Source organism: Crassostrea angulata, chromosome 8, assembly GCF_025612915.1.
Source record: "Crassostrea angulata isolate pt1a10 chromosome 8, ASM2561291v2, whole genome shotgun sequence".
NCBI lineage: Eukaryota > Metazoa > Mollusca > Bivalvia > Ostreida > Ostreidae > Magallana > Magallana angulata.
The window spans coordinates 1,063,183-1,086,382 of NC_069118.1; the positions used below are offsets into that span (position 1 = coordinate 1,063,183).

At 35.7% G+C, this 23,200-nt stretch overlaps 2 protein-coding genes across 2 annotated transcripts; both read right to left on the reverse strand.

Annotated features, from left to right (window-relative positions):
* Positions 1-3,320: 3,320 nt before the first annotated feature.
* LOC128161356 (uncharacterized) lies at positions 3,321-14,061 on the reverse strand. Its single transcript, XM_052824631.1, has 4 exons — positions 13,813-14,061; positions 7,804-8,181; positions 6,536-6,907; positions 3,321-4,119 (listed from the first exon to the last, which is right to left on the reverse strand). Exons 1-4 carry the CDS (start codon positions 14,018-14,020, stop codon positions 3,764-3,766), a joined length of 1,314 nt encoding a protein of 437 aa, XP_052680591.1. The 5' UTR covers positions 14,021-14,061; the 3' UTR covers positions 3,321-3,763.
* Positions 14,062-14,346: 285 nt separating this feature from the next.
* LOC128159129 (uncharacterized) lies at positions 14,347-19,873 on the reverse strand. The gene is made up of 4 exons (XM_052822181.1): positions 19,737-19,873; positions 18,676-19,567; positions 16,571-18,533; positions 14,347-16,451 (listed from the first exon to the last, which is right to left on the reverse strand). The coding sequence occupies exons 1-4, from the start codon at positions 19,871-19,873 to the stop codon at positions 14,347-14,349; spliced, it is 5,097 nt and encodes a 1,698-aa protein (XP_052678141.1).
* Between the last annotated feature and the right edge of the window lie 3,327 nt (positions 19,874-23,200).

Below are 23,200 nucleotides of genomic sequence, written 5' to 3' on the forward strand. Positions count from 1 at the left end.
AGGATCGGAACGATACACATTGCAAAGATACACACATATAGAATAAGTACAAACATTGCAATAACTCTCAAATTGACATATACCAGCTCCAACAAAAGTGAATTTCCCTGTGATTTAGATATATCTATATTATTCACTATGGACAGTGAATGGTAATCATAATTATTTGGTCACAATTTTTCTTTGCTAAAAAAGATGATAATTTTACTTCCCCGTTTTATTCAGAAGCAAAAGGTTATCCTCTCATCTTTATTAACATAGTTTATGACAACGAACTCTTAGACTTAATATTTGATAATTGCAGTCGGATACAGAGTTCTCAGCCTTAATACCAAATAACTGATCTCATTTCAAACTAAACCATATCAGTCACGTCTGCATATTTATCGAACAGTAAGAAAGAGTTCAATCTGAAGTTTCCAAGTATAATATTAGACATTTACAGCTAAACTGTATAAAGCAAATTCCAAATCCAGTTCGGAAATATGAAATTTCTCTGTTTATACTTGTACATCTGAACTGTATAAAGACAGTTCAAAAGTTGAAGTTAGGGTCAATTCATAAGCTGAGTTTGAAAAAAGCAGTGAAATAAAAAATGACCCCGGGTAATTTTACGACTTTTGGTCTCAATTTCCAATGTTAAAACCTACTCCAAGTTCAATATTTACGTTGAAAAAAAAAAAAAGAAGAAAAATCACCCCTAGATCAATTTTTACCGGGGTCAATATTCTTTGATACATCAGGAAGTATATTGTGGTGAGGACGCTTTGATTTTCTGGAGAAAAATAATAGCAAGAATAATTGTCTGAAAATTTATTACGATTTAACAATTTACGGAAGTTTTTTACTCGCAAACTTTCACCAGTGATATGTTTTTAACATATTCTGTAAACCCTGTTAAACATCTAGAATATATTTTACATTTTTATTCGCTTTTAGCGGAAAACCATACAAATACATTTAAAAGGTCTAAACTTTTTAAAATTTTGCAAAAATTTAACAGAAGCTTTCTCTCTGAAACAAATACATTACTGACACAAATGTTTTATTAAATACACATGTTGTTCTGAGACACATGTTCAGACGCATATTTTAAAAATCTACTGAAAAATTTGCACTACAACTCAAGCTCCCAAAGCAATCATAAAAGAAAAATCTGTTTCTCCATGTTCCCGTATAAAAGCCTAGCAGGAAGTTATATCCAAAGTCGACAATTTCAAAAGTGTTTTGAAGATATGATGTAACTTTCATTTATTTCCATAAAAGTGCAATTGTGCTTATCCTGGTTATAAAAGGCGAGGAATATATTTGCATCTATAAGTAAGTTAACTATCCTCGGAATGTCTTATGCAAATGGTGTAGTAGAAGTGTCGTTTCACAAGCAACATTAAAACGTCTATTTAATACAAATTTTCTGCAACTTCGCAGAAGATTTATCTCGTAACTGGTGAAAGACTTACTTTTTATCATAAATGCACACCACATTAATGACGTAGTTTAGAATTTTAATATCGTGATTAAGCTACGATAAAAACATATATAAATGATACGTAAAAACTTCATTTTACCGAAATCGTTAGATTTCTTTTTGGTTCAAATCAGATGTAAAGGTAAATGGCATTAAAATCAATAGGTATCATAACCATTTCTGACAAATATACTCACTTTGTCCGAGTTCTTTGTTTTGTAAGTGTTTGACCAGGTGTGTCAGTTCATTGATGACGTTTTTTATTTCTTTCAATATCTGGTTGTCATTTTCACAATCATTACTGGGCCACTCCTGAGAATGGTAGATGCGTTGTGCTCCCGAAAACATAACAAACAAGGCAACGAGAAGGAATGTTGTTGGTACGAATACCGAAGGTCTTTGTTTCATTGCTCACAACATATGATGTTTAACTGAAACCCAAAATGTACTATAGAAGATTGCGCACTGTGTGTGTCTTTGATGGAAAAAAAGTTTGATACCTAGAGCAAAACACGAATCGTATATAGGAACCAGCACACGCGTATATAAACCCATTTAGTTCATAACACATGATTGCATACTTTTTTACGCATTTCTTTGTATGTGCATTGAAATGTATATTTTTGTCATTTTTCTCCTGGCTTGGAATAAATGCAAAGAATTACATTACAACCAAGTAGCACTGCGATGTAAGACATACGTCCACGAAGGTATAAACCTCTACAGTGAATACATTTATGTTAAGATAGTTCGACACACCAAAATGTTGTTTTAAGTTTATCAGGTATTTAATTTCAAAATAAACAAATTTGCCAATGCACAACGAGGAAAAATCAAACGAAAATAAAACGGGAGAAGATATTTTCTTCTGTACAGTATAACACCGTATTTTAAATGACCATCGCTATCCAACCCTCTTAAGACAGATAAGTAAGTATGCCCGAGCAAATTTTCAACAACAATCACTCTTTATGAACCTAGTGATGCGTCGGAGGAAATCTTATTTATAACCTATTCACCGTCTTAGCAAAAAAACGAGAAAGACATTACAATTTGATAAAAACGAAGACCAGAAAAGAGTCAAAGATTGCACACGTGCATGACTTAACAAATGTCTAGATCTGGGATATTTGTAAGATTTTCTTTATACTTATTCAAATTGTTTCTCGATCCCAAACTCGATTAACCCTTCAGTTAAGACAATGTAGTGCAACACCTACAGTAACCACTTCAAGATATGATGACAATATTAATTCTGTAGGAATAACCCTTTTGCATGTTTTGTGTAAAGTTTGCGAAAAAGTCAAATATGCTATAGATTTTCAGATGGATACACGGAAAGACGCAGAGCAAAAGATTCACTAGAATAAACTTTTTACAAAATATGTAGAAGTTCAGACTACTGCACACGAAAATAAACAGAGAATGCAACAGTAGTTATTTTGGAAATGTGACTAATGGGAGAGATATTGTTTCGTTGGTTACTGACCGCCAACAAAAATATGTCTGTCCAGGCTGAGTCCCCTATGGACTTTAAAAATGCTCCCATTGCCACCGACAGTAGAGCACTATTCAGGTAAACAAAATTATGTTAAGGTCCAAATTTATTGTTTATTAGAAAGAACTATAATGAAAACTGCAATAGTATATACATTAATGTTGTACAGAAGTCGGTATTTTGCTACATGCTTCAAAGCGACAAACAAGTTGTGGGATATTAGTATAGCATTGAATCATGATTTTTTGAAGTATACACTCTCATAACTGCAGCGGTGTGTGCATACAAATTGAGTAACGCGCGTTAGCGCGTTATGAAAATGTGTATGCACACACCGCTGCAGTTATGAGAGTGTATACTTCAAAAAATCATGATTTAATGCTTATATTTACATTTTTTTAACTTCTTGCCTTGTCTGCAAATGTGATTCATACCTTAAAATAACTATCTTATCCTAAGGGTAAGTTAATATTAATGGAAGAGCCACAGTAACAGCCACAAGCGTGAACTTTGATTTTCGCTTGTGACGTTGCAGTTTACAGCGTTCAACGTTTGTGACGTCATAATAAAACTCGTCAATTTGACCTTTGACTACTTGTTGCATTTAGAGGCATTTGAAGATCACAGAATTTAATGGAAAAACACAGTAGAATGTAAATATATACATGTAATAGTGTCATTTTTGTCCGAGGCAAAATAGGAAATCTAATCTAATCTAACTTGCATCCTTTTCATTTAATTAGTTATTGAAATTTAAGATTTGTCAGATAACAAGCCATCATATATCAAAAATTTAGCTAAAACAAAAAGTAACCAGATATAGAAACATAATCTGAACTCGTATTGGTTTCAAAAGTGATGACGTCATCCTTCTGAAGACGTAAGATTGCGAGATTCGATCCGTTATCCTTGTACGAATGCTGTGATTTACTCGTGGCCGCTCTTCCAGCCTCTTTGCCATTCACCAGTAGCGTTGTTACAACCATTTCTTTAGCAATTGTATTCCAAAATACCAAGTATACACCGGATTTTGAAGTTCGGAATTCGGTGTCCGAGAGCGAATCTGTCAGGTCTATGTATTTCCGGGTAAAATTGGCAGGTGATGAAGATGTGGGGGAGTCAGAAGACGCCATAAATGTCGGTCTCGCCTTGCCTTAAATAGAAATCACACGTACACTGAATTATACTTATTTTCTTTACATCAATTTTTAAAAAGATGGAACTTTGTGTGTTCACTTTATGATACGGAAATGTAGTACAATAGACAAAATGCTTAGCATTATATATATAACTTAACCAGAACACGCGCACTATTATTACAAATACTCAAATATTACTTTTGGGATTACTTTATTTGCTCAGATTACTTTAAGTGTCTCTCGATGATGCAAGAAATTTTTCATTATTCCCATCTTCACTAGCCAAGGATTTTCGGTCCACTTTGCTCCCCATATACCCTTGGCGGATTTTATTATGTAAACTCGGTGATGTGGTGGCGCTATCTAGCGAGCAACTTGATAAACCTGCACTTACATGTATTAGACAAAGGAAAAGGGTAATACAATAATACTATTGATAAATGAATAATAAAGAGCATTGGAAGTACATGTATAATTATGATACATGTATTTACATTGTATATTACAGGTGTGATAAATAGATTTTTATTTAAATTTTTAGGATCTGTCAACATTTATGTATATAAGGAAATAAAGAACCTCAAGACAATATTCAGAGTGTTACAGGAACATAATTAACGATGTTATTAAATACGAATTCAGTTATAACCTAGGGAAAGCACGGGATGTTTTATTCATAGTGTTTTGTAAGAACCTGTACCGGGAGTGAAAAGTCGCCGATTGATATGAAAGCTTTTATGCCATGAAATCAGGTATCGTTGTCGTGAATATTGCGGACCAAGGAAATTAAATAAAACACAGCTCACTGAACCCTTAAAAACAATAATCATAAGCAGGAACGTATATACTAACGGGATAGGCAACTCGCTATGTTTACTTCCAATGCTATCACGCGAGCCTTGACAAGTTTGTAGAACTATGTTCATTCCCAGTAAAACATACAGGTTTGTTTTAAAGCTATCTGGTTAGACCATCGTCGGGGAGGCACTGTACTCGAGAACTTGTGTCTCACCTTGTTAAAAGCACCGAATGTTTTACCAAAGATCACACTTGTGTTTTCTTTTAAAGGTAAATCATTGGGAAAATGATTTTAACAATTAAGGGTACATGTTTAACAAATTAAATGAACGAATATTAAAGAGACACTACAGTTCATTTTGCGCAAATACCATGAAATAACATTTTTTCGGTAACTTGGATGCAAAGTTAAAAGAATGAACTTTGCAATAATAACGCTTTTTCAAATCAAAACATTCTCAATATATCGCTTATATAATTGATTTTAGTCGGATAACACTTTGAATATTGTTTGCCCAGCCTTTCGTTGAAAACCACATGAAAAGGATTTCACATAAGTTTCAGCTTTTCCAGCTGATAAGTTTTTAGGAAGAATATTTTTTAAAGAATTACTCTATGTATTCCTATGTAAAAATGTGACCCCCCCCCCGCCCATTAAGGCCGAACCCTAATTCCAGGGGTCATGATTTTCACAACGTTGAATTTATACTAACTGAAAATGCTGCCACACAAGTTTCAGCTTTCATGGCTGCAGGTTCTTTAGAAAAAGTTTTTAAAAAATTTATTAAAAAATCTCAATAATTCCTTATTTTCTCTCCTTGAAAATAAAGTTGGTCTTTAATTTTCACAAGTTTAAATTCCCTTTCTTTAAGGTCAAAATCTAGTAAATGATTTCAGTGTCTTTTTGGTGCTAGAACCATTATGACGTCATTATTGATTTCGATGAATCTTTTCCCGTATTTTACGGCTTTAAAGGAAATATGTAGAAAATAAAACAATATTTTGACATTCTATATTTAATCACGTAAAAAGTAATCCCGGTACCTATATTCAATTTGACATCATTTTAAAGAGGAGGTCAAGAGCTTGTTCAATGCCGTTTTTGGAGAGACTATAGGCATTCTAGATATATTTCATAAGTCAAAAAATGGACAAATGTCCGAGATTTGTTACTTTTTTCCTTCATATTTCATAGAAAATGTTTGTTTAAAACATGATTTTTCATTGAGTTTACCAAACAATTTTACCCCCGGTACACCATATGAAACAAAAATATTGTTATGAAGCATCATCGCGACAGAATTTATACCTTGAATTTCATAAACCTGTAGGCACCTTTCATTTACTAGATCTTGACCTTAAGAATGATTTTTGCCAAGTTCAGTTACGATCGGACCTGTTACTTTTAGAGAAAATGTTGAAAATGTGAAAAGTTTACAAAGAAACAGACACACAGAAAGACAGACGGACAACAGACAAAATGTGATCAGGAGAACTCACTTAAGCTTTTAGCTCAGGTAAACTTAAAATGGTTTCATAGTTGGAAATAATAAAATACCATTTGGTTGGATTAAGTGTACGCAGCATTGTTACATGGTTTTTCAATTTATCCTTTGGTACATGTGAACTAACTTGGTCCAATAAGCCATCCGGAAATAGAAGAACGGGTAGCTAAGAGAGTGCTGTTGGAGAAGGAATACCAGGGTAGTTTGTCGCCGTACGAAAAAGTCCCAACTAACAAAGAGGACGATGTGTCTTCATTTACATATGCCCACATCCTAGGAATGGTATGCATTTCCTCTATGAAGATACTATCAAACGTTCCCATGGTCTCAACAGAGATCGTCAGAGCCCAAATCCCTGTCTCTGGGATGGTGATAACGCCACTATCCGGGTTATATACATGTTCGTTGTCGGTCAACACGCTCTGGAATTTGTATCCACTGTCACGGGAAGCAGGAGCTTTCAAATGAGTAGAGGCTCTGGCATAGAAGGACGGGGTGTCTACAAAAACACAATTACATTTAAGTGTAAGCATAACCAAAAATTAATAATTTTGTTAAGGTACACGTTTACTCAGAATGAAAAAAAATTCCATTGATGATAATAAAAAACCATCTATTGTGTGCTAAAGACCTATCATCGTAGTCCTATTTTTCACTTTCAAAAAAGTGGATCAATGACCTACTTTTCGAGATAATGGCCATTGAATATTTTTCAATGTCCCTAAAAATTTTACACTATGATTGAAATTTTCTTCATTGTGCAAATAATACAAATTGCTAAACTCTTTTAAAAATGAAATACAGTTTATGATCGGCAGTGACACTAAACAGACACAAAGCATTAAGTTTTCATTCACAATTTTTATGAATATTCCAGTCCGAATTTTCTCTACCAGTTTTTAAATTTCTACCCTTTTTTGATTCAATTTACAAAAAACTGATGATGATAATATTAAACAATTATAGCATTAAACTAGGTATATTGACCTTACTCTGCAATCATAAAAGTTATAAGAGGTCAATATTTTTGTAGTGGGTGCAATTCGAATATCTAAACGAAAAAGTGAGATAAAACCAACAGAAAATATGCAAAATTGTGTTGTCTAACAAATAAAATCCTTACTTTAAATATTACAGCACTACCAAAAATATTTCAGTGAAAATCAAATCTGAAAAATTTTCGTCCGAATTTCCTCTAAAAAGTCCAACTTTATTTGAGCCTAATTCGATAATAAAGTAAAAACATCGAATGGTTTGTCAATACTTATTCATTTCATAAATACTTTTAGTGTTTAGAAACAATTTTACTCATGACATTGAACTTTATGACAATCCCAATTTGAAAACTCAAACCCTGAGTAAACGTCCTTAAAAAGGTTTTACGTGTATTCATACCGTGCTGTAGTTTCCAACCCGAAAATGTAGAAAATTCCTCTATAGCTGTTCCTTTGAGGATGACTCTGACCTTGTCACCGACAAGAAGGTCATACACGACGAACCCAGTGCTTGACCCTTTCGAGACGCTATCAGACCCCCGAGAGTATGTAGCTGTAGACCCCACCGATACGTCATTGACGAGGAGATCAGCTGTTGTTTGGTGATGCTGGCTGCTGGCAATGGTCCAAGAAAAGACGTAAGTTCCGCTTAATTGACATGTAAAGATACCCGATGTTTTATCATAAGCCGCTCCTTCATTGGTTTTCACATTGTTGAATCTGACGTAATTATCTGTCACTGATGACGTCAGTATTGCATAGAAAGCTATGTTGTTTACTGAAATACAAAGACGTTTTTAATCATTTATTAGGTTTTAATTTAAATATCCTTTATGGTTATTTAAGTCATCAAAGAAATTGATTTTTATTTGAAATGCTGAAAAATACTTTTAAGACTATATACGTCTGGATAAATTCAATACTCTTCGAATTTATTAAATGACCCATAATGGAATTAATATGGGTTGGTTTGTTTCTTCAAAGAGAAGTTTAGAGCCAATGACAGGAATTTTCATCAGATATGGTAAAAGAATGACATGTGGTAGTTGCGAGAAAAACTTTTTTTTTTTCAAATGCAGGAATTGTCAACTTCTAAACTCCAATTGTATGTAATTACATTAAATAAAACTATGTTGTTACCAAGTACGAATCTGTTTTCATAGATGTGGGTCATCACTATTTCTTGAATCTCCACACAATATTGAGGATGCCCACTGTTATACTGACTGCTTACGTTGTCAGGGCATGTCTGTCTATTTTTCTCCGTTTAACAGTGGTTGTATGTTTGCATTATCTAAGTTGTGTCAAAGGGATATAAATAGACAAACATACGCTCATTGTTGAAAGTAGAAAAATATGTTTCTTTTTACTTTCGCACTATCTTTATTCTAACGAAGGGTTTAGCCTTTTTTAATATTATCAGTGACCACGTAATTTCCCCATCCAGGTAACTTTGTGAATACTAAATTTTATGGGAAAGAGTGATCACATTATTTTCTGACAGTGTCGCATGACTCTGTCTATTAGTTTACTGCACATAAGCCACAAATCGGAAGCTGCGTGTAGAACACATGAAAAGAATGTACGCAAAAAAAAGAGTACAAAAAAGTTCATTTCAGTAAAATGTCTTTTTAGGCCCTTAAAGCATAATCCAAACTCTATCTTAGAAAACAAACAAATACTTTGATTGGTAAAAATATTCATTTGGAACGATTTTAGGTGTTAAGTAACTGAGTGCACATAACCCTTTCAGTTGGTGGGACGAGTTCATTAACCATTAGAGGGGTTGAAGGGTGAATTGTAAACCTCGTCCACCACAGTAAAGTTGAAAAGCGCTTAAAAAGTTTGATGTGATGGTGTGACGCATTTGGGCAGAAATCACACTTAAAGTATTCAAACCTGTGTCAAAGTCGTGCCTAAAGGTCATCAGAAAAGTCGAAGTAATTTCAGAGGAGAAGGACACCCTCCACGGCGTTCGCAAGTATATTTCGCGGAAGACAACTCTGAGCTAGAAGAGATGTTTGATCAATGCACAGTTCAAGATATGTGGACTGTAAGTGCACATAATTCAGAGACAACCGATGATTGGGAAGTTACATTTGACATTGGCAACAAGAAATCAACTTTGGACATTGACAGCGGTGCACATTTCAACATATTATCCAATACAAACGCAGAGAATTTTTCGTCAATTGTTCCAATCAGCGATGGTAACGTTATTATCATTGGTGTAGGTACCAAATGTAAATCATATGGACAAATTCGCCTACCATGGAAAGACAAGGACGCAGAAAGACTACTAGTTAGTTTCCAAGTGATTGATAATCCTCGACCCTGGCTGTCACTTGGTAGAAAAGACAGCATTCTATTTGGCCTGATTGCAAGAGTTAACGGCGTCAACGTTTGTACGGCTGCAGGAAAAATAAGTAAAGACTATCAGATGTCATTGGACAGGACATTGACAGCCTTACTGGCGAATACGAAATTAAAAAAAAAAATAGCACTAGCCATTCATGCACCTAGAGCTATTCCAGTTTCTATTTATGATCAAGTTAAATATGAGATTAACAATTTAGTTCGTTGTGGCATCATATCTTCAGAACAGAACCAACTCCATGGGTCAACAGTTTAGAACGTGTACGGAGGGAAAACGGGCCGCGTGCGAACTTGCATTGACCAATCATATCTCAACAAGGAGATCATGCATAAACATTATCCAATGATCAGTTTTGATGATATTGTGGCAAGATTGAATGGAAGCGAGTATTTTTCAACTTTGGATGCCAACACAGTTTACAATCAGATCAAGTTGTTTAAGAACAGCTCTATATTAATAACATTCAACACACCCTTCAGAAAATATCGATATCTTCCTAATCCAACGAGATTAAATTGTTATGGTGAAGTTTTTCAGAGGGATACGGTGATTCATTTTCACAGCATGGAGGGAGTAGAGATCGTGATATATTACATATTAGTTCACGGAAAGACCTTGGAAGAGCACACAGACCGATTAACAAAGGTTTTGAAAAAAAAACCTACACCATCGAATTTAAGCTAAACTTGTAAAACCGGAAGTTGACTACGTTGGCAATCATCTCAAAGAAGACGGCTTGAAACCATCAGCAGGCAGAATTTAAGCAATTCGGGAAATGAAGGACCCAGCCAAGAGAGAGAGAGAGAGAGAGAGAGAGAGAGAGAGAGAGAGAGAGAGAGAGAGAGAGAGAGAGAGAGAGAGAGAGAGAGATGATGATGATGGTGGCAGTAGTCTGGATGTTAAGGTTTCCACAAACTGGTGCATGGAAAGTCTAATGTGAAAGAAGACCGTTAAGAACCGGAAGCCATTTTTAAAAAAAATATTCATACAGCTCCAATGAGGATACAAAAAATGATGTTAAAATTACAGCATAACGAATTCAACCTCATCTACATTGAAGGTAAAGAAAATGGATTGGCAGTCAGTCTGAGCCAAATACCGTTAGAGAACTGTGACAAAAGGATGATAGACGATGAAAGGATGAGCATGAAACCTGAAACATTATTATATTAAACACTAGTTGAATCTACAAAAAAAGATCAATAACTTCAAATTCTAAAACAAGTTATTTGCCAAGGATGGCCAGGGAGGAAATGTGATGTACCACTTGAAGTCATGCCATTCTGGGACTTTCGTGATGAGCTATCTACTTACAATGGACTCATCTATCGTGTAGAGCGTACAGTTATACCGTTAGAATTAGTTCTCATCAAGGGATCCTCAAGAGTAAACAAAAAATCTGTTAGTTATCACAACATGTCACATAAGAGACAGTATAAATATTTATCTAGTTCTGAGCAAAGGTGTCTCAAAGTCAATTCAAAACACTTTATATAGTGTTTTTGCTTATATCATACAGGTATTTACTGGGTTAGCAGGTCTAGGCAACTTCCGTTTTTTCAGGATAGCTCTATTTCAAGATGGCAGCCAATTTGTTTTAACATATATGGAAATTCGCACTGCATCCTGGATGAAATTATTCCCCATTTTAGAGGATAGCATTGGTATATTTCAAAGGCTTCCTGCATATCTTTAATGAAAAATTGTACCACACCATATGGAATTTTAATGTTAATGAAATAAACTAATGATTGTAGGCAGCGATTTAAAATTCTATGTATAGTATTTTTACAATATTTTCACAATATACTTTAAAAGTGTTTACCACAGCTGCCCAGTTTTACATGTGACAGAGACTATTTATAACTGTTTCATTTAAATAAAATCACAAAATGGATATATTCTTCCTCTTTCAAACATATTTGAATTAATTCATCTTGATCAGCATGGTACATGTACACAGTACTTGTAAATGTTTGCATATCTTTGGAACCTTGTAACTCTTATTTCCTAAATAATTTAAACATTAATATAAAAAACGCATCCCTCAGCAAAAAAACACGTTGTCAAATTGAATCATCAAAATAATATCATTTATGAATATAAATGCTGAATGTTAAAAAACAATCAAAAAGTCTTCGTTTAAATTTAACTTTTCTCTAACAACATCTCTACAATTATTTCAACTTGAATATTTACCAAATATCATCAATTATGATAATTAATGACGGCTTACATGTAATAAGTTGATTTTTTTATTGTCTGATGATAACATTTTATGGCCTATTTAATTATCTTTGTATAAACAGAGTCTTGCATGTGTAAATATCAACCGGGGGGGGGGGGGGGCGCAAGCATCTATCCTCCAATTTTTGGAGGATAAAATTTATCCTTCAAAAACGGAGGTTGCCTATACCTGGTTAGAGGACAACCTAAGATTTGTTGGAAATGACACAAATGTTGTCATCAATTCAAAGTCAAACAAATCATACCTTGCTCGATTCCCAGTCAATCACTGTTTTTCTAGATTCTTCACTTCAAATGTAAACTTGAAAAAATTAGAGAAACAACCAGCTATCATCTGGCACAGGGGAAGGCGGGTTAACATCAAGACCCGTTGAATTAGCAATAACTGTTTTGTTGGACTTTTAGTAGTAGAAACGATACATAATGTTATTAACACAGGTTTAACAATAAGTCTGTGTTAGATTAATGTAATATTAATAGTACTTATTATTTGTTTTCAGCATAAAATATTTATTATTGAAATCAAAGGCTTTTAAATTCACCTTAGTCCCATTGATTTGAGCATATAACTACATTCATCCCTCGCCAAGGAGTTACATCGTGTGTGGAGAATACTAAGCGGCTATATAATACTTTACGTGTTGTTCTTTTTCCTTATGACACATACATTCATCAACTTCCTTTATAAAATTGCTTTATATCTAATAATTTTCATTTTGCCAGGTATATGCATATGTTACCGTGTTGGTATTACCAGGTATATGCATCGTGTTTTGTGTGTACATGAAACAGCTGTCGCATTTAACATAGAGTTTTCAAAAACAAGATTCTGGAATTATTTTACATCATTAGCTTATATCAATGATCTGACTTTTCTGTGCGAGAAATGTTTTAATGTCCTTGTGTAATATATAAGCAAACAAATAAGTCACACCAGAGGAAATAGTGAAAACTGTTTAAAAATCGATTGACTTGGGACACTGGATACTTGCTTGAAGATGAAAAAACCTCTCGGTATATACAAGCCAAATGGCAAGTTAAGGAGGCTGCATGGCCAACAAAGTAAATATCAAATCTACCTGAAACTTTAATATAAAATTGGTTTATCTATTAACTATTAATTAGAAATGTACATTTTCACTCAATTTAGCTTTTTTCTATTGGTGTATTTTTATCTTTTTATATAAAACTCTTCTTCTTCTTCTTCTTCTTCTAAAGGAGATAAATACAGTTTAAAATCACCACGCCCATCGAGCCCTCTTAAATACAACGTCGTATATTTATGGTTTCATTCTTAGTTTTTTAATCAACTTTTACCAATAATTTATGGTAATCTTTAAGTCCATTTAAATAAGTAATGTTTCGTATTTGTCACAAAAGTTAAAGTGTTACGTATAGTAAGAGGATTTAGTCAACCATCAACTTTGACATCAGTTTTATAAACAAATGGATCTCATACATAGCAGCAGTAACATCATTGACTTAGTTTATCATTACATGTACATCAAATTAAACTTTACCATCATAGCAATACTACGATGCTCATCAAACTACTGAACATACCTTAAATATTCATATTAAAATACAATTATCAAAATATTCAAATCAAAATACGAATATTCGATATGTAAGAATACTTTTGCACATGCTTAAAAAACCAGGCTAACTGCATTTTTGCAGAAATAAAATGATTTATCTTTGATTGTCCACATTGGATTTAAAGATGTAAAGTGAAATAACTTAAATAATTAAATTTTCATAAACATTTCTGACAAATATACTCACCCAGTCCTAGTTCCTTTTTCTGTAACTGTGTGACTAGGTGTGTCAGTTCATTGAGGTCCCTCCTGATCTCTCTGAGAATCTGGTGATTATTGTCACACTTAGACCACTCGTTCTGAGGATTGTAGATGGGCTGTGCTCCAGTGAAAATCACAAGAAAACCAGTAAGTATGAATATTGGTCGTACGTATGCCATTCGTCTTTGTTCCATTGCTTACAAAAGGTGGACTACTTGGATTCATATCTTAACTCTGTTTATGGAGGATCACGCACTGTTTTTGTCAATTTATAGTGTATAATGATTTTACTTCCTTTTTTGTTTATCTAATTGTATTGAATTGAATGTATATAAGGGAGAGTATCTGAACTAATTATTGCAAAGCTCATATTATCTATGAAGGATAATTGCTAATTACTTCATTCTGCTGTCTTCGACATTCACTATGTTCATGTTTAACTCTGAAGCAGCCCCCACAAAGTTTGTTCCTCTATCTGATCTAAATTCTGAAACTGCACCACGCATTGCAATGAACCGTCTCATGGCGTTATGAATGAGGAAGAGGTCATTTCCTCAATGACCTCAATGTGGACCGCTCTGCTGTACAGACAAGTGAATAATACAGCCCAGCGTTTTGAATGTGCGCTGCCCCCTCTTGTACGTCTTGTGATGATAGTCCAGGGTCCAAACACATCTACCCCTACAAAGGTGAAGGGTGGTGACTTTGTGAGTCGGTCTTTAGGAAGATCTGCCATCTTCTGATTAAGTGGCTTTCCTCTCATCTTGCGGCACGTAACACAATGATGAATGATAGATGACACTAGGTGTTTCCCTCCAGTAATCCATAGTCCTTCACTCCTTATAGCACCTTCTGTATGATGACGCCCTTGATGGTAAATTTTCTCATGATGATGGCGAACTAATAACCGAGCGATATGACTCTGGCCAGGTATCAGGATAGGTGTCTTTTCACAGACAGGTAAGTCACATAAATTGATACGTCCACCAACTCGCAGCAAGCCATCATCTAGGTATGGAGACAAAGCTAGAATTGTGCTGTCTCTTGGCAGTGGTCTACCAGCATGTAATGCATTTATTTCTTTCTGATAAAACTGTTTTTGAGTCTCTTTGATGATCAACAATTCTGAATCTAGACGAGATATTTCATTTCCTTTCTTACTGAGTCTTCTCTTGATAAGTGTTATGGCACGCACTAGACTCGACCAACTCCCAAAGCGGTTAAAGCGAGAAATGCCTAAAGTTGACTTGGATGATATGGTCTTTAGAGTCACTATCTCTGCCCGTATCTCTGTATCTTTATCTGGATCTACCAAAAAGAACTTCTCATTATTGTGATTTCTTAAGTTTCCTCTGAGGAAGTCTGGCCCATTTAACCATAAACTATCACAAAGTTGTTCTGGCAAAAGTCCACGAGTTCCCTGGTCCGCCGGGTTTTCTTCTGTAGCTACATAATTCCACTGATGTGGAGAGGAACTCTTTCGTATCCTGGATACACGGTTGCATACATAAACATAGAACCGTCTGCGTTCATTGGATAGATACCCCAGTACCACTTTGCTGTCAGAGTAATACTTGATGTCCTCTAAAGGAAGGTCGAGCTCCCTAGATAGCATCTCCCCAAGCTCTACAGCTAGGACTGCCGCACAAAGCTCCAATCTTGGAATCGTATGTCGACTTTTTGGTGCAACTTTACATTTCCCAAATACGAAACCTACGGATATCTTCTCTGAAGTCACACCCCGAAGGTAGGCACAGGCACTCACTGCCTTTTCAGAGGCATCGCAAAAGATGTGAAGTGTCTTGAGGACGCACATTTGGTATGATACAGAAAGTAGCCACCGTGGAATATGCACACCGTTAAGTCTTTTGAGTTGTTCTAACCAAAGTTTCCATGCACCCATGATAGTTGTAGGTAAGGGATCATCCCAACTTTCAATCCCAGTGAAAGCTTGTCTCATGATGAATCGTCCATTTAGAATAATGGGCGCAATGAAGCCGAGTGGATCAAATAAACCATTTACAGTTGACAGCAATCCTCTCTTGGTGAATGGCTTCAGCTCCTCCGAGGCTTTGTAGATGAAGGTATCTGTAGCAAGGTCCCAACTCAAACCTAAGCTGTGGTGTATAGGCAGATCATCTCGATCTAGATCAAGCTGTTCCATGGATTTTGCTAGATCTGCAGTTGAAAACTGTTGCATGACTTCTTCACTATTCGATGCAATCTTGTGGAGTTTCAAATTTCCACCTTCCAGGAGTGTCTTCTGTGTTTGCTTTAGAACATTAACTGCTTCACTCACACTGGGAAATGATGCCAAACCATCATCAACGTAAAAATTTCTGGTAACAAACTGTTTCACCACTTCACTACAGTCATCTCTTACACAATGTCGAAGGCCGTATGTGGCAACTGCTGGGGAGGGTCTGTTGCCAAACACATGAACGCACATTCGGTACTCTAGAAGTTCTTGCGCTGGGTCGTTGTTTTGATGCCAGAAGAAACGGAGGTAATCTCGGTGAGGTTCTGCCACACGAAAACGGAAAAACATTTGCTGAATGTCTGCAATCACGGCTATGGGCTCCTTCCTGAATCTCATGAGCACTCCATCAAGACGATTCATTAAGTCTGGTCCCAACATCAACACATCATTCAAGGAAATGCCATCGTGTTTGCAGGAAGAGTCGAATACCACTCGTATTTTGTCCTTCTTCTTAGGGTGGTACACCCCAAATATGGGCAAGTACCAGCACTCCTGTCCGGGTTGAACAGGAGGCGCATCTCGGCATGACCAGAGTCAAAAATGCCCTGCATGAAACTCACAAAGTGTTCTTGTTTTGTTGTGTTTCGACGAAGGCTCCCTTGAAGCATGAGTGCTCGTTTCAATGCCATTGATCTGTTGTTTGGCAAGATTTCTCGGGTTTCCCGGAAAGGTAGCGGAGCAGTCCAATTTCCGGTTGAATTTTTGGTGAAGGCTTTATCCATCAGTTCAATGAATTGGTTATCTTCAATAGATTGTCCTAAATCATTGTCGTTTGCTTGGCGTCTGAAAATGGGATCATCATCTAATTTGAGTGATATATTGTATTCACATTTGTCGAATACACTAACTCTGCCACTTTGATGCACAGTCGTCTTCAAGACGTTCACATGTACACTAGCAGGTGGATGGAGGTTTCCAAGACAAACGTTTCCGATGAGAACCCATCCCAGGGCTAGCTTCTGGGCAAAAGGAGTTCCTCGTGGTCCTGTACGTTGATCTTCAATGTGGTGAGCCTCTGGTAGATCTCGACCAATCAACAGTAGAACTTGTGCTTTTTGGTTAAGCGGGGGAATATCTACCCCACTAAGGTGTGAATGAAATTTAACAATATCTGGTGTTGGAATTTCACTTTCCTCCTCTGGAATTTGTTCGCACTCTGTAACCCGTGGCAGCAGTAATCTACAGGAACCATTGTTTGACTCCACCACTAGTCCAGAAGCCTGCCTCCCACTTCGTTGAAGGGTGCCGGCACATGACTTCAACGAGTATGTTGTAACTGAAGACATTGGAAGTGTATGGGTACTCTGATCGTCTATCAATGCGTATACACTCAGTGATTTTTCAGGCTGATTCACGGGATATACTCTGACTAGAATAGTCTTGGAACAAGACCTCCCTGTAAAGTCTTTGCCACACAGTTCTGTACAACATGAACTCAGGTTAGTCCTGGATTCCTCCCCGTCATAATGTGATCTGGGTGTAGAGTCTGACTTGTTGGATTCCTCCCCGCCATAATGTGACCTACGTGTAACACCTGGTCTCTTGGTGGACATGTCACTGACGTGTAGTGCTGCAGGATGATTTCTGTTTCCACAAATATCACATTTCACAAATGCACTACAACCTGTATAAGTGTGTGTGGTTGAATCACAACATTTAAAACAGAAGTTGTAGTCTTTCAGAAGTTTCTTACGTTCGTTAAGAGTCAGCTTTTGGAATGTCTTATACTGATTGAGCTTATGCCGGGACACGTGTAAAAAACAGTTGTTTCCCATGTTGATATTGGAATCTTCTTGCGATGTGTTTACAGCTGTTTTCTTCACCTGAACATTGTTTTTCTTAAAAGAGTCTCTGTGTCGAAAATCATTCACAAAGTTTGAACGATTTGAACAGTTGGTACTGGTTTCGCATGTTTCTTGATAATTAAAGCTGGGATCATTCCGGATACGGCTCATTTCAGTCACGAATTGTACAAGGTAGGTAAATGGTGGGTATGTCACCCCGTTTTGTAAATTGTAATTGGTTTCACGTGTCGTCCACTTCTCCTGCAAGTTAATTGGAAGTTTTGCAACAATTGGGCGCATGCCAGTGGACGAATCTAGATATGCAAGGGATCGGTTGAGGGTAGGATCCTCCATCCGCAGCTGCACTTCACTTAACAAATCTGCCAATTCAAATAGTTTCTTGCTGTCCTTACCGGTCAATTTTGGGAATTCTGACAATCTTGATTTTATAGATGATTCAAGTAGGACTGGGCTTCCATATCGGTCATCCAAGCGACTCCACAACTTCTCCAGAGCTTTCTGTGGGTTGTTGAGATTAGCAGTTCGTATGCTCACAGCATGTTTTCTAGAGTCAGGTCCCAGGTAGTGGATCAGTAAATTCAGTTCTTCTCTTGGATTGGCATTCAATTCTTGGGTAAGTACCTCAAAGCTATCCTTCCATGACTGATAAGTTTCAGGACGATCATCAAAGGTGACCAATGACCAACGCAGAAGATCTTTCTTATTCATGTAGTAATGCAGGTTGTGGTGCTTCCGGCTGTGAAGGTTGTGATGGCTGCGATGATGCTGGTTGTGATGATTTTACTTGTGATAGTTTCGGCTGTGCAGGGCTACTATGGTTTGTTGGCTGAAAAGTAGGAGCATATGCGTTCAACGAGCTTGTGATTGGTGGTCGAGTTCGCTCCGTGGATGGCATAACTTGATCTTCACGCTTAGTACACGTCCTAGTAGTTGCACCAGTCTTGGTGTCAGTGTGCTGTTGTACACTGAACACAGGAGGAACACTTCCTGTTTGTGTGTCGGTATTGTTAGAACGCTGTTGTACACTGAACACAGGAGGAACACTTCCTGTTTGTGTGTCGGTATTGTTAGAACGCTGTTGTACACTGAACACAGGAGGAACACTTCCTGTTTGTGTGTCGGTATTGTTAGAACGCTGTTGTACACTGAACACAGGAGGAACACTTCCTGTTTGTGTGTTGGTGTTGTTAGAACGCTGTTGTACACTGAACACAGGAGGAACACTTCCTGTTTGTGTGTCGGTGTTGTCATTCTCCATAAGTTGAGAACAAAAGTATTTGGTGAGAATATCACTGTTGTTGTTATCATCACACACGGAGTCTTCATCCCAGAGATCTAATTCCTCTTTCATTCCAAGGTACTCCGCATCGGCTACAGCAGCTTCTTTTCTGACTGACAGAACGTCCATCTTTGCCTTTAACATAGCTTCTTGTTCTGCAAACATAAGTTTTACTTTGGCTGCTTCTCGCTTAGCTCGTTGTCGTCCGAGGAGAAATGCCACACTTGATGACTTGCTTGAAGATCTTGCAGATTTAAAGCTGTTGGATTTTGTTTTTGGTTCGCGAACTCTGTGAACACTATCCATTTTCTTAACAAATTGTTCTACACGTTGAGCATATGTGGCTTTAATGAGCGTAAGACCTGCCTGTTCGCGTGCACTGTCGTCTGTGTTGTGTCTGATGAGGAAGTTCAGAAAATCAGAACTTAAATTTTCATATGTCTTATAGACTTCAAAGTAGTTCAATATCTGTTTCCTCACATATAGTTGTGTTAAGTAAACTGTCAAGATCTTTTCCAACTCTTGTTAGTTTTGCTGATAGATGGTCCACTCGAGACTGATAAAACATCAATCCTTTTTCGGACAAGGTTCTGTGTTCTCTTGTTGTCACCCCTTCACATGTGTCTGTAAGCTCTTGCTCTTGCTCCATGGACTGTGGAGTGGACATGGTAGGTGTTAAGTCATCCTCTGTTGGCTGTGACATTATGCTGAATTGCACCAGATTTCTTACTGTAAAGCCTTGTGGTCTGACACTGCTTTATTTCTTGATATGCATACATATAGTATATGTATATACTAGTAGACTAATAAGAAATCTATGCGGGACTATAACAGCATAAAATATATGCAATTTGGAGTGGGCGCCATGCCGTGTAGAACATTACAAATACGGAAATGCTACTAAAATGCAAAATGGTAACGGATTCAATCCGGAATTGAAATTTCTGAAAAAATAAAGGGGAACAACTCTATGTTGTAACAATACAAGCACTCTTAAAAAATATTTGTGTCTCTTCCGTCAAAACATTGCAAAAAAGAGAAATGTCTGTCAACATTTTTGTATAATTTGTTTTCTAAAGTTCAACGTTTTCAAAGAGTTATCTCTCTTAATCAAATAGTGTTCCTTCCTTTCATTATCTAGAGTTATCTTTCATTTTTAATTTAGAGTGTTAATTTTCCACTTTCTGTTGATTCCTTGTGTGACCCACACAAGGACATTCACCTTCCAGTCATTTTAATTCTTATGCTGCCACCCACTGTAAGTTAACCTGTATTTTGATTTAATTCTTTCGCGAATATTCGTTCATATGTACCTGTTCTGTTTGATATATTTATATTTGCAATAATAAGAAAACAAACTATTTTCTCTAAAAAGTATGGAATACCTTTACTGTCATAATAATCATGTTCAGAGAAACGTACGTTTGTCACAATTTTCTTTGGAAACCCATTTGTATCAAAACTTCATTTTTTGGATCTTATATTAAATTTGAATCTCTTTATCATAAGCTTATTTAATATTCAGATTTCATAGTGTCACGTTTTTGTTGCCTTTATGTACATTGTTAATGATTTGTAGAATTTATGAGTAATTCATATTTTGTTTCTTGTTCCAGTTTTTTACCACTATGATACCATATACAATATACCTTTATTGTGTTTGTTTAACTATCTGCAAGATAAAGCTTACCTTTACTTACATTATGCAATGAAAAATAAAAAGCATTATAAGAAAAAAAAATGTAAACATAAATTGGATTAACATAAAAAAGTTGCATATTTATGTCTAATTTATAAAGGGAAATATTTAAATTTTTTCAACATTCAATAATGGTCAGAAAAACTCTCGTGATTGTGTATTTTGAAACCTGAAAAGGTAGATATAGAAAATTGATAAATGTTTTAGTGCAAACAATGTATACAAGAGCTTAAAAAATTGGTGGCACCGAATGCACATAACAATTACCTAAAAACATATGTAAAATAAGGTCAGGCTATCTTCGTGCTTTTCAAAATTTTGAAATTATTTGATAATATTAAAATCTATGGATTCACGGGTACAAATATTTTTTACCCAAGCTCAATTATCGCCGACTTTTCAAGAACATTACTATTTGTTGTGTTTATCATGAAATTTTGCATCACAATTTACGCCACAAAAGAGCTATTTTCGACAGATTTCACTTTAACGAGGCCGAGTACAGAACGAGTACGCACGCTTTCGCGCAGCGTTTCATTTGTATTGTGACGTCATCTTTTTGCTTGTTTGACGCCATGGCGTGATAGTTTTATCTGCAGATATTCAGCGAAATTTGTTGAAAATGGCTCGTTTAATGCGTAAAATTAATGTTATATTGTGGAATAAACATAACTGTCTCGAAGTATAAGCTATATTTGGGCTCGGGTCGAAAAAGTGAAGAGGGTTCAGCAGGCCAAACCCTCTGTCACGTTTTCTTAACCCGCCTAAATATAGCTTAATTCATATATTTCAAGACAGTAACCATGTATTTTATATTAATGACCCTTAATATGTGATGTTATATATTTTTTTATTACTTAAATATGTCTGAAGGCTTTAATAATACTATAAAGATCACCTTTTCCGCCTTTGTCAAATAAAAAATAGCCATTATCTGACAAAACTGGGAAATTGGGCATACAAAAATCAACTTTGATAAGACCCCTGAAACAAACCAGGAGGTAAAAGGTTTTTTTTGTTTGACCATTTGATGCCTTTTAGCAATAACTTTAATATGTAGAACAGAAAAAGAAATCCCTAGGGCAGAAGTTTAAAAAAATGTGCAAAATTGATATATTTCAAGCGAAATCCCATAGGGTCCTATGTTAAAGATTACCAAACTTTGAGATGACCCCCTAAACAAACGGTGTGGTAAATGTCTTATTTTTTAATCTTAAAATAATAATTATATCAGTAGAAATTCAGGTAAAAAATTTCATTAAAAAATCTAGGGCAGAACTAATTAGACCCGGCCTCGTTAAATCTCCAGTTGAAACCATGACGCCACGGCGTAAACGAGGCAAAAATATGACGTAACAATGCATTAAAACGACATATTATCACACGAGGTATATTTGGGCATTGACTGAATATAGCTTTGGTTTATTGGGTTACTTATATTTGGCCAATACAAGGGGTAGCTGCAGGGTAACACCCCTTTCCTCATATCCCCTTTGTTATGATCTACATCTCATGAGTTTATAACATATTAATATCAAAAAATCAATTACAGTGTTTAAATGCAAAAATCCCAATGTGCATTTTTAATATTTTTGAATAAATTGCTAGACATGTGACACTTTTTAAGCAAGCCGAAAAAAATGTGGACAGTTACTAATTAAAACTTTCAATACTGGTCTTTCAGTACTCTCATTGCTCCGAATTTCTCCCCCCCCCCCATTTATTCCAATTTCATTAATGTTGCAATATCCTGTTTTATATTATATTATGAGTGTATTTTTATATTATGTACTTATTATACTGTTATACTTCTATAACTTAGATATACTTGATTTATAAGATGTAACTTTGATCCTTGGGGAGAGGACTTACGTTGGCACTGTCTGATGTCCGGTTCTTTTATGTATCCATTTGCATTATAAAATATTTGTTATATTAAAAATTAAATGTGTACCCCTTGCGAAAACTATTGGAAATAAAATTTTGTAGAAATAAGAACTGGACACTCAAAATAGAGTATAAACATTGGTCTAAACTATACCAACTAATGTTTTTTGTGCAAACTTTTGTAATTATGTACGCTTTGCCGGCTTTACATATTAGAATACAATGCATGCAAATGCGATCCAATGTCAATATTTTACCGCTATAATCTCAAAATTCAGTAGTCCTTATGGAAATGGTTCTGTAAAAACATATTTTGTTTCAGTTTTCTGCTTAGATCTATCGATAATGTTGGAGACCTTTTAAACATTAATTAATTCATGATTTATTCAATACCGAAAAGCGTATGTCTTTAAAATCTAAATGGTTTTAGTAAACGAATAAAAA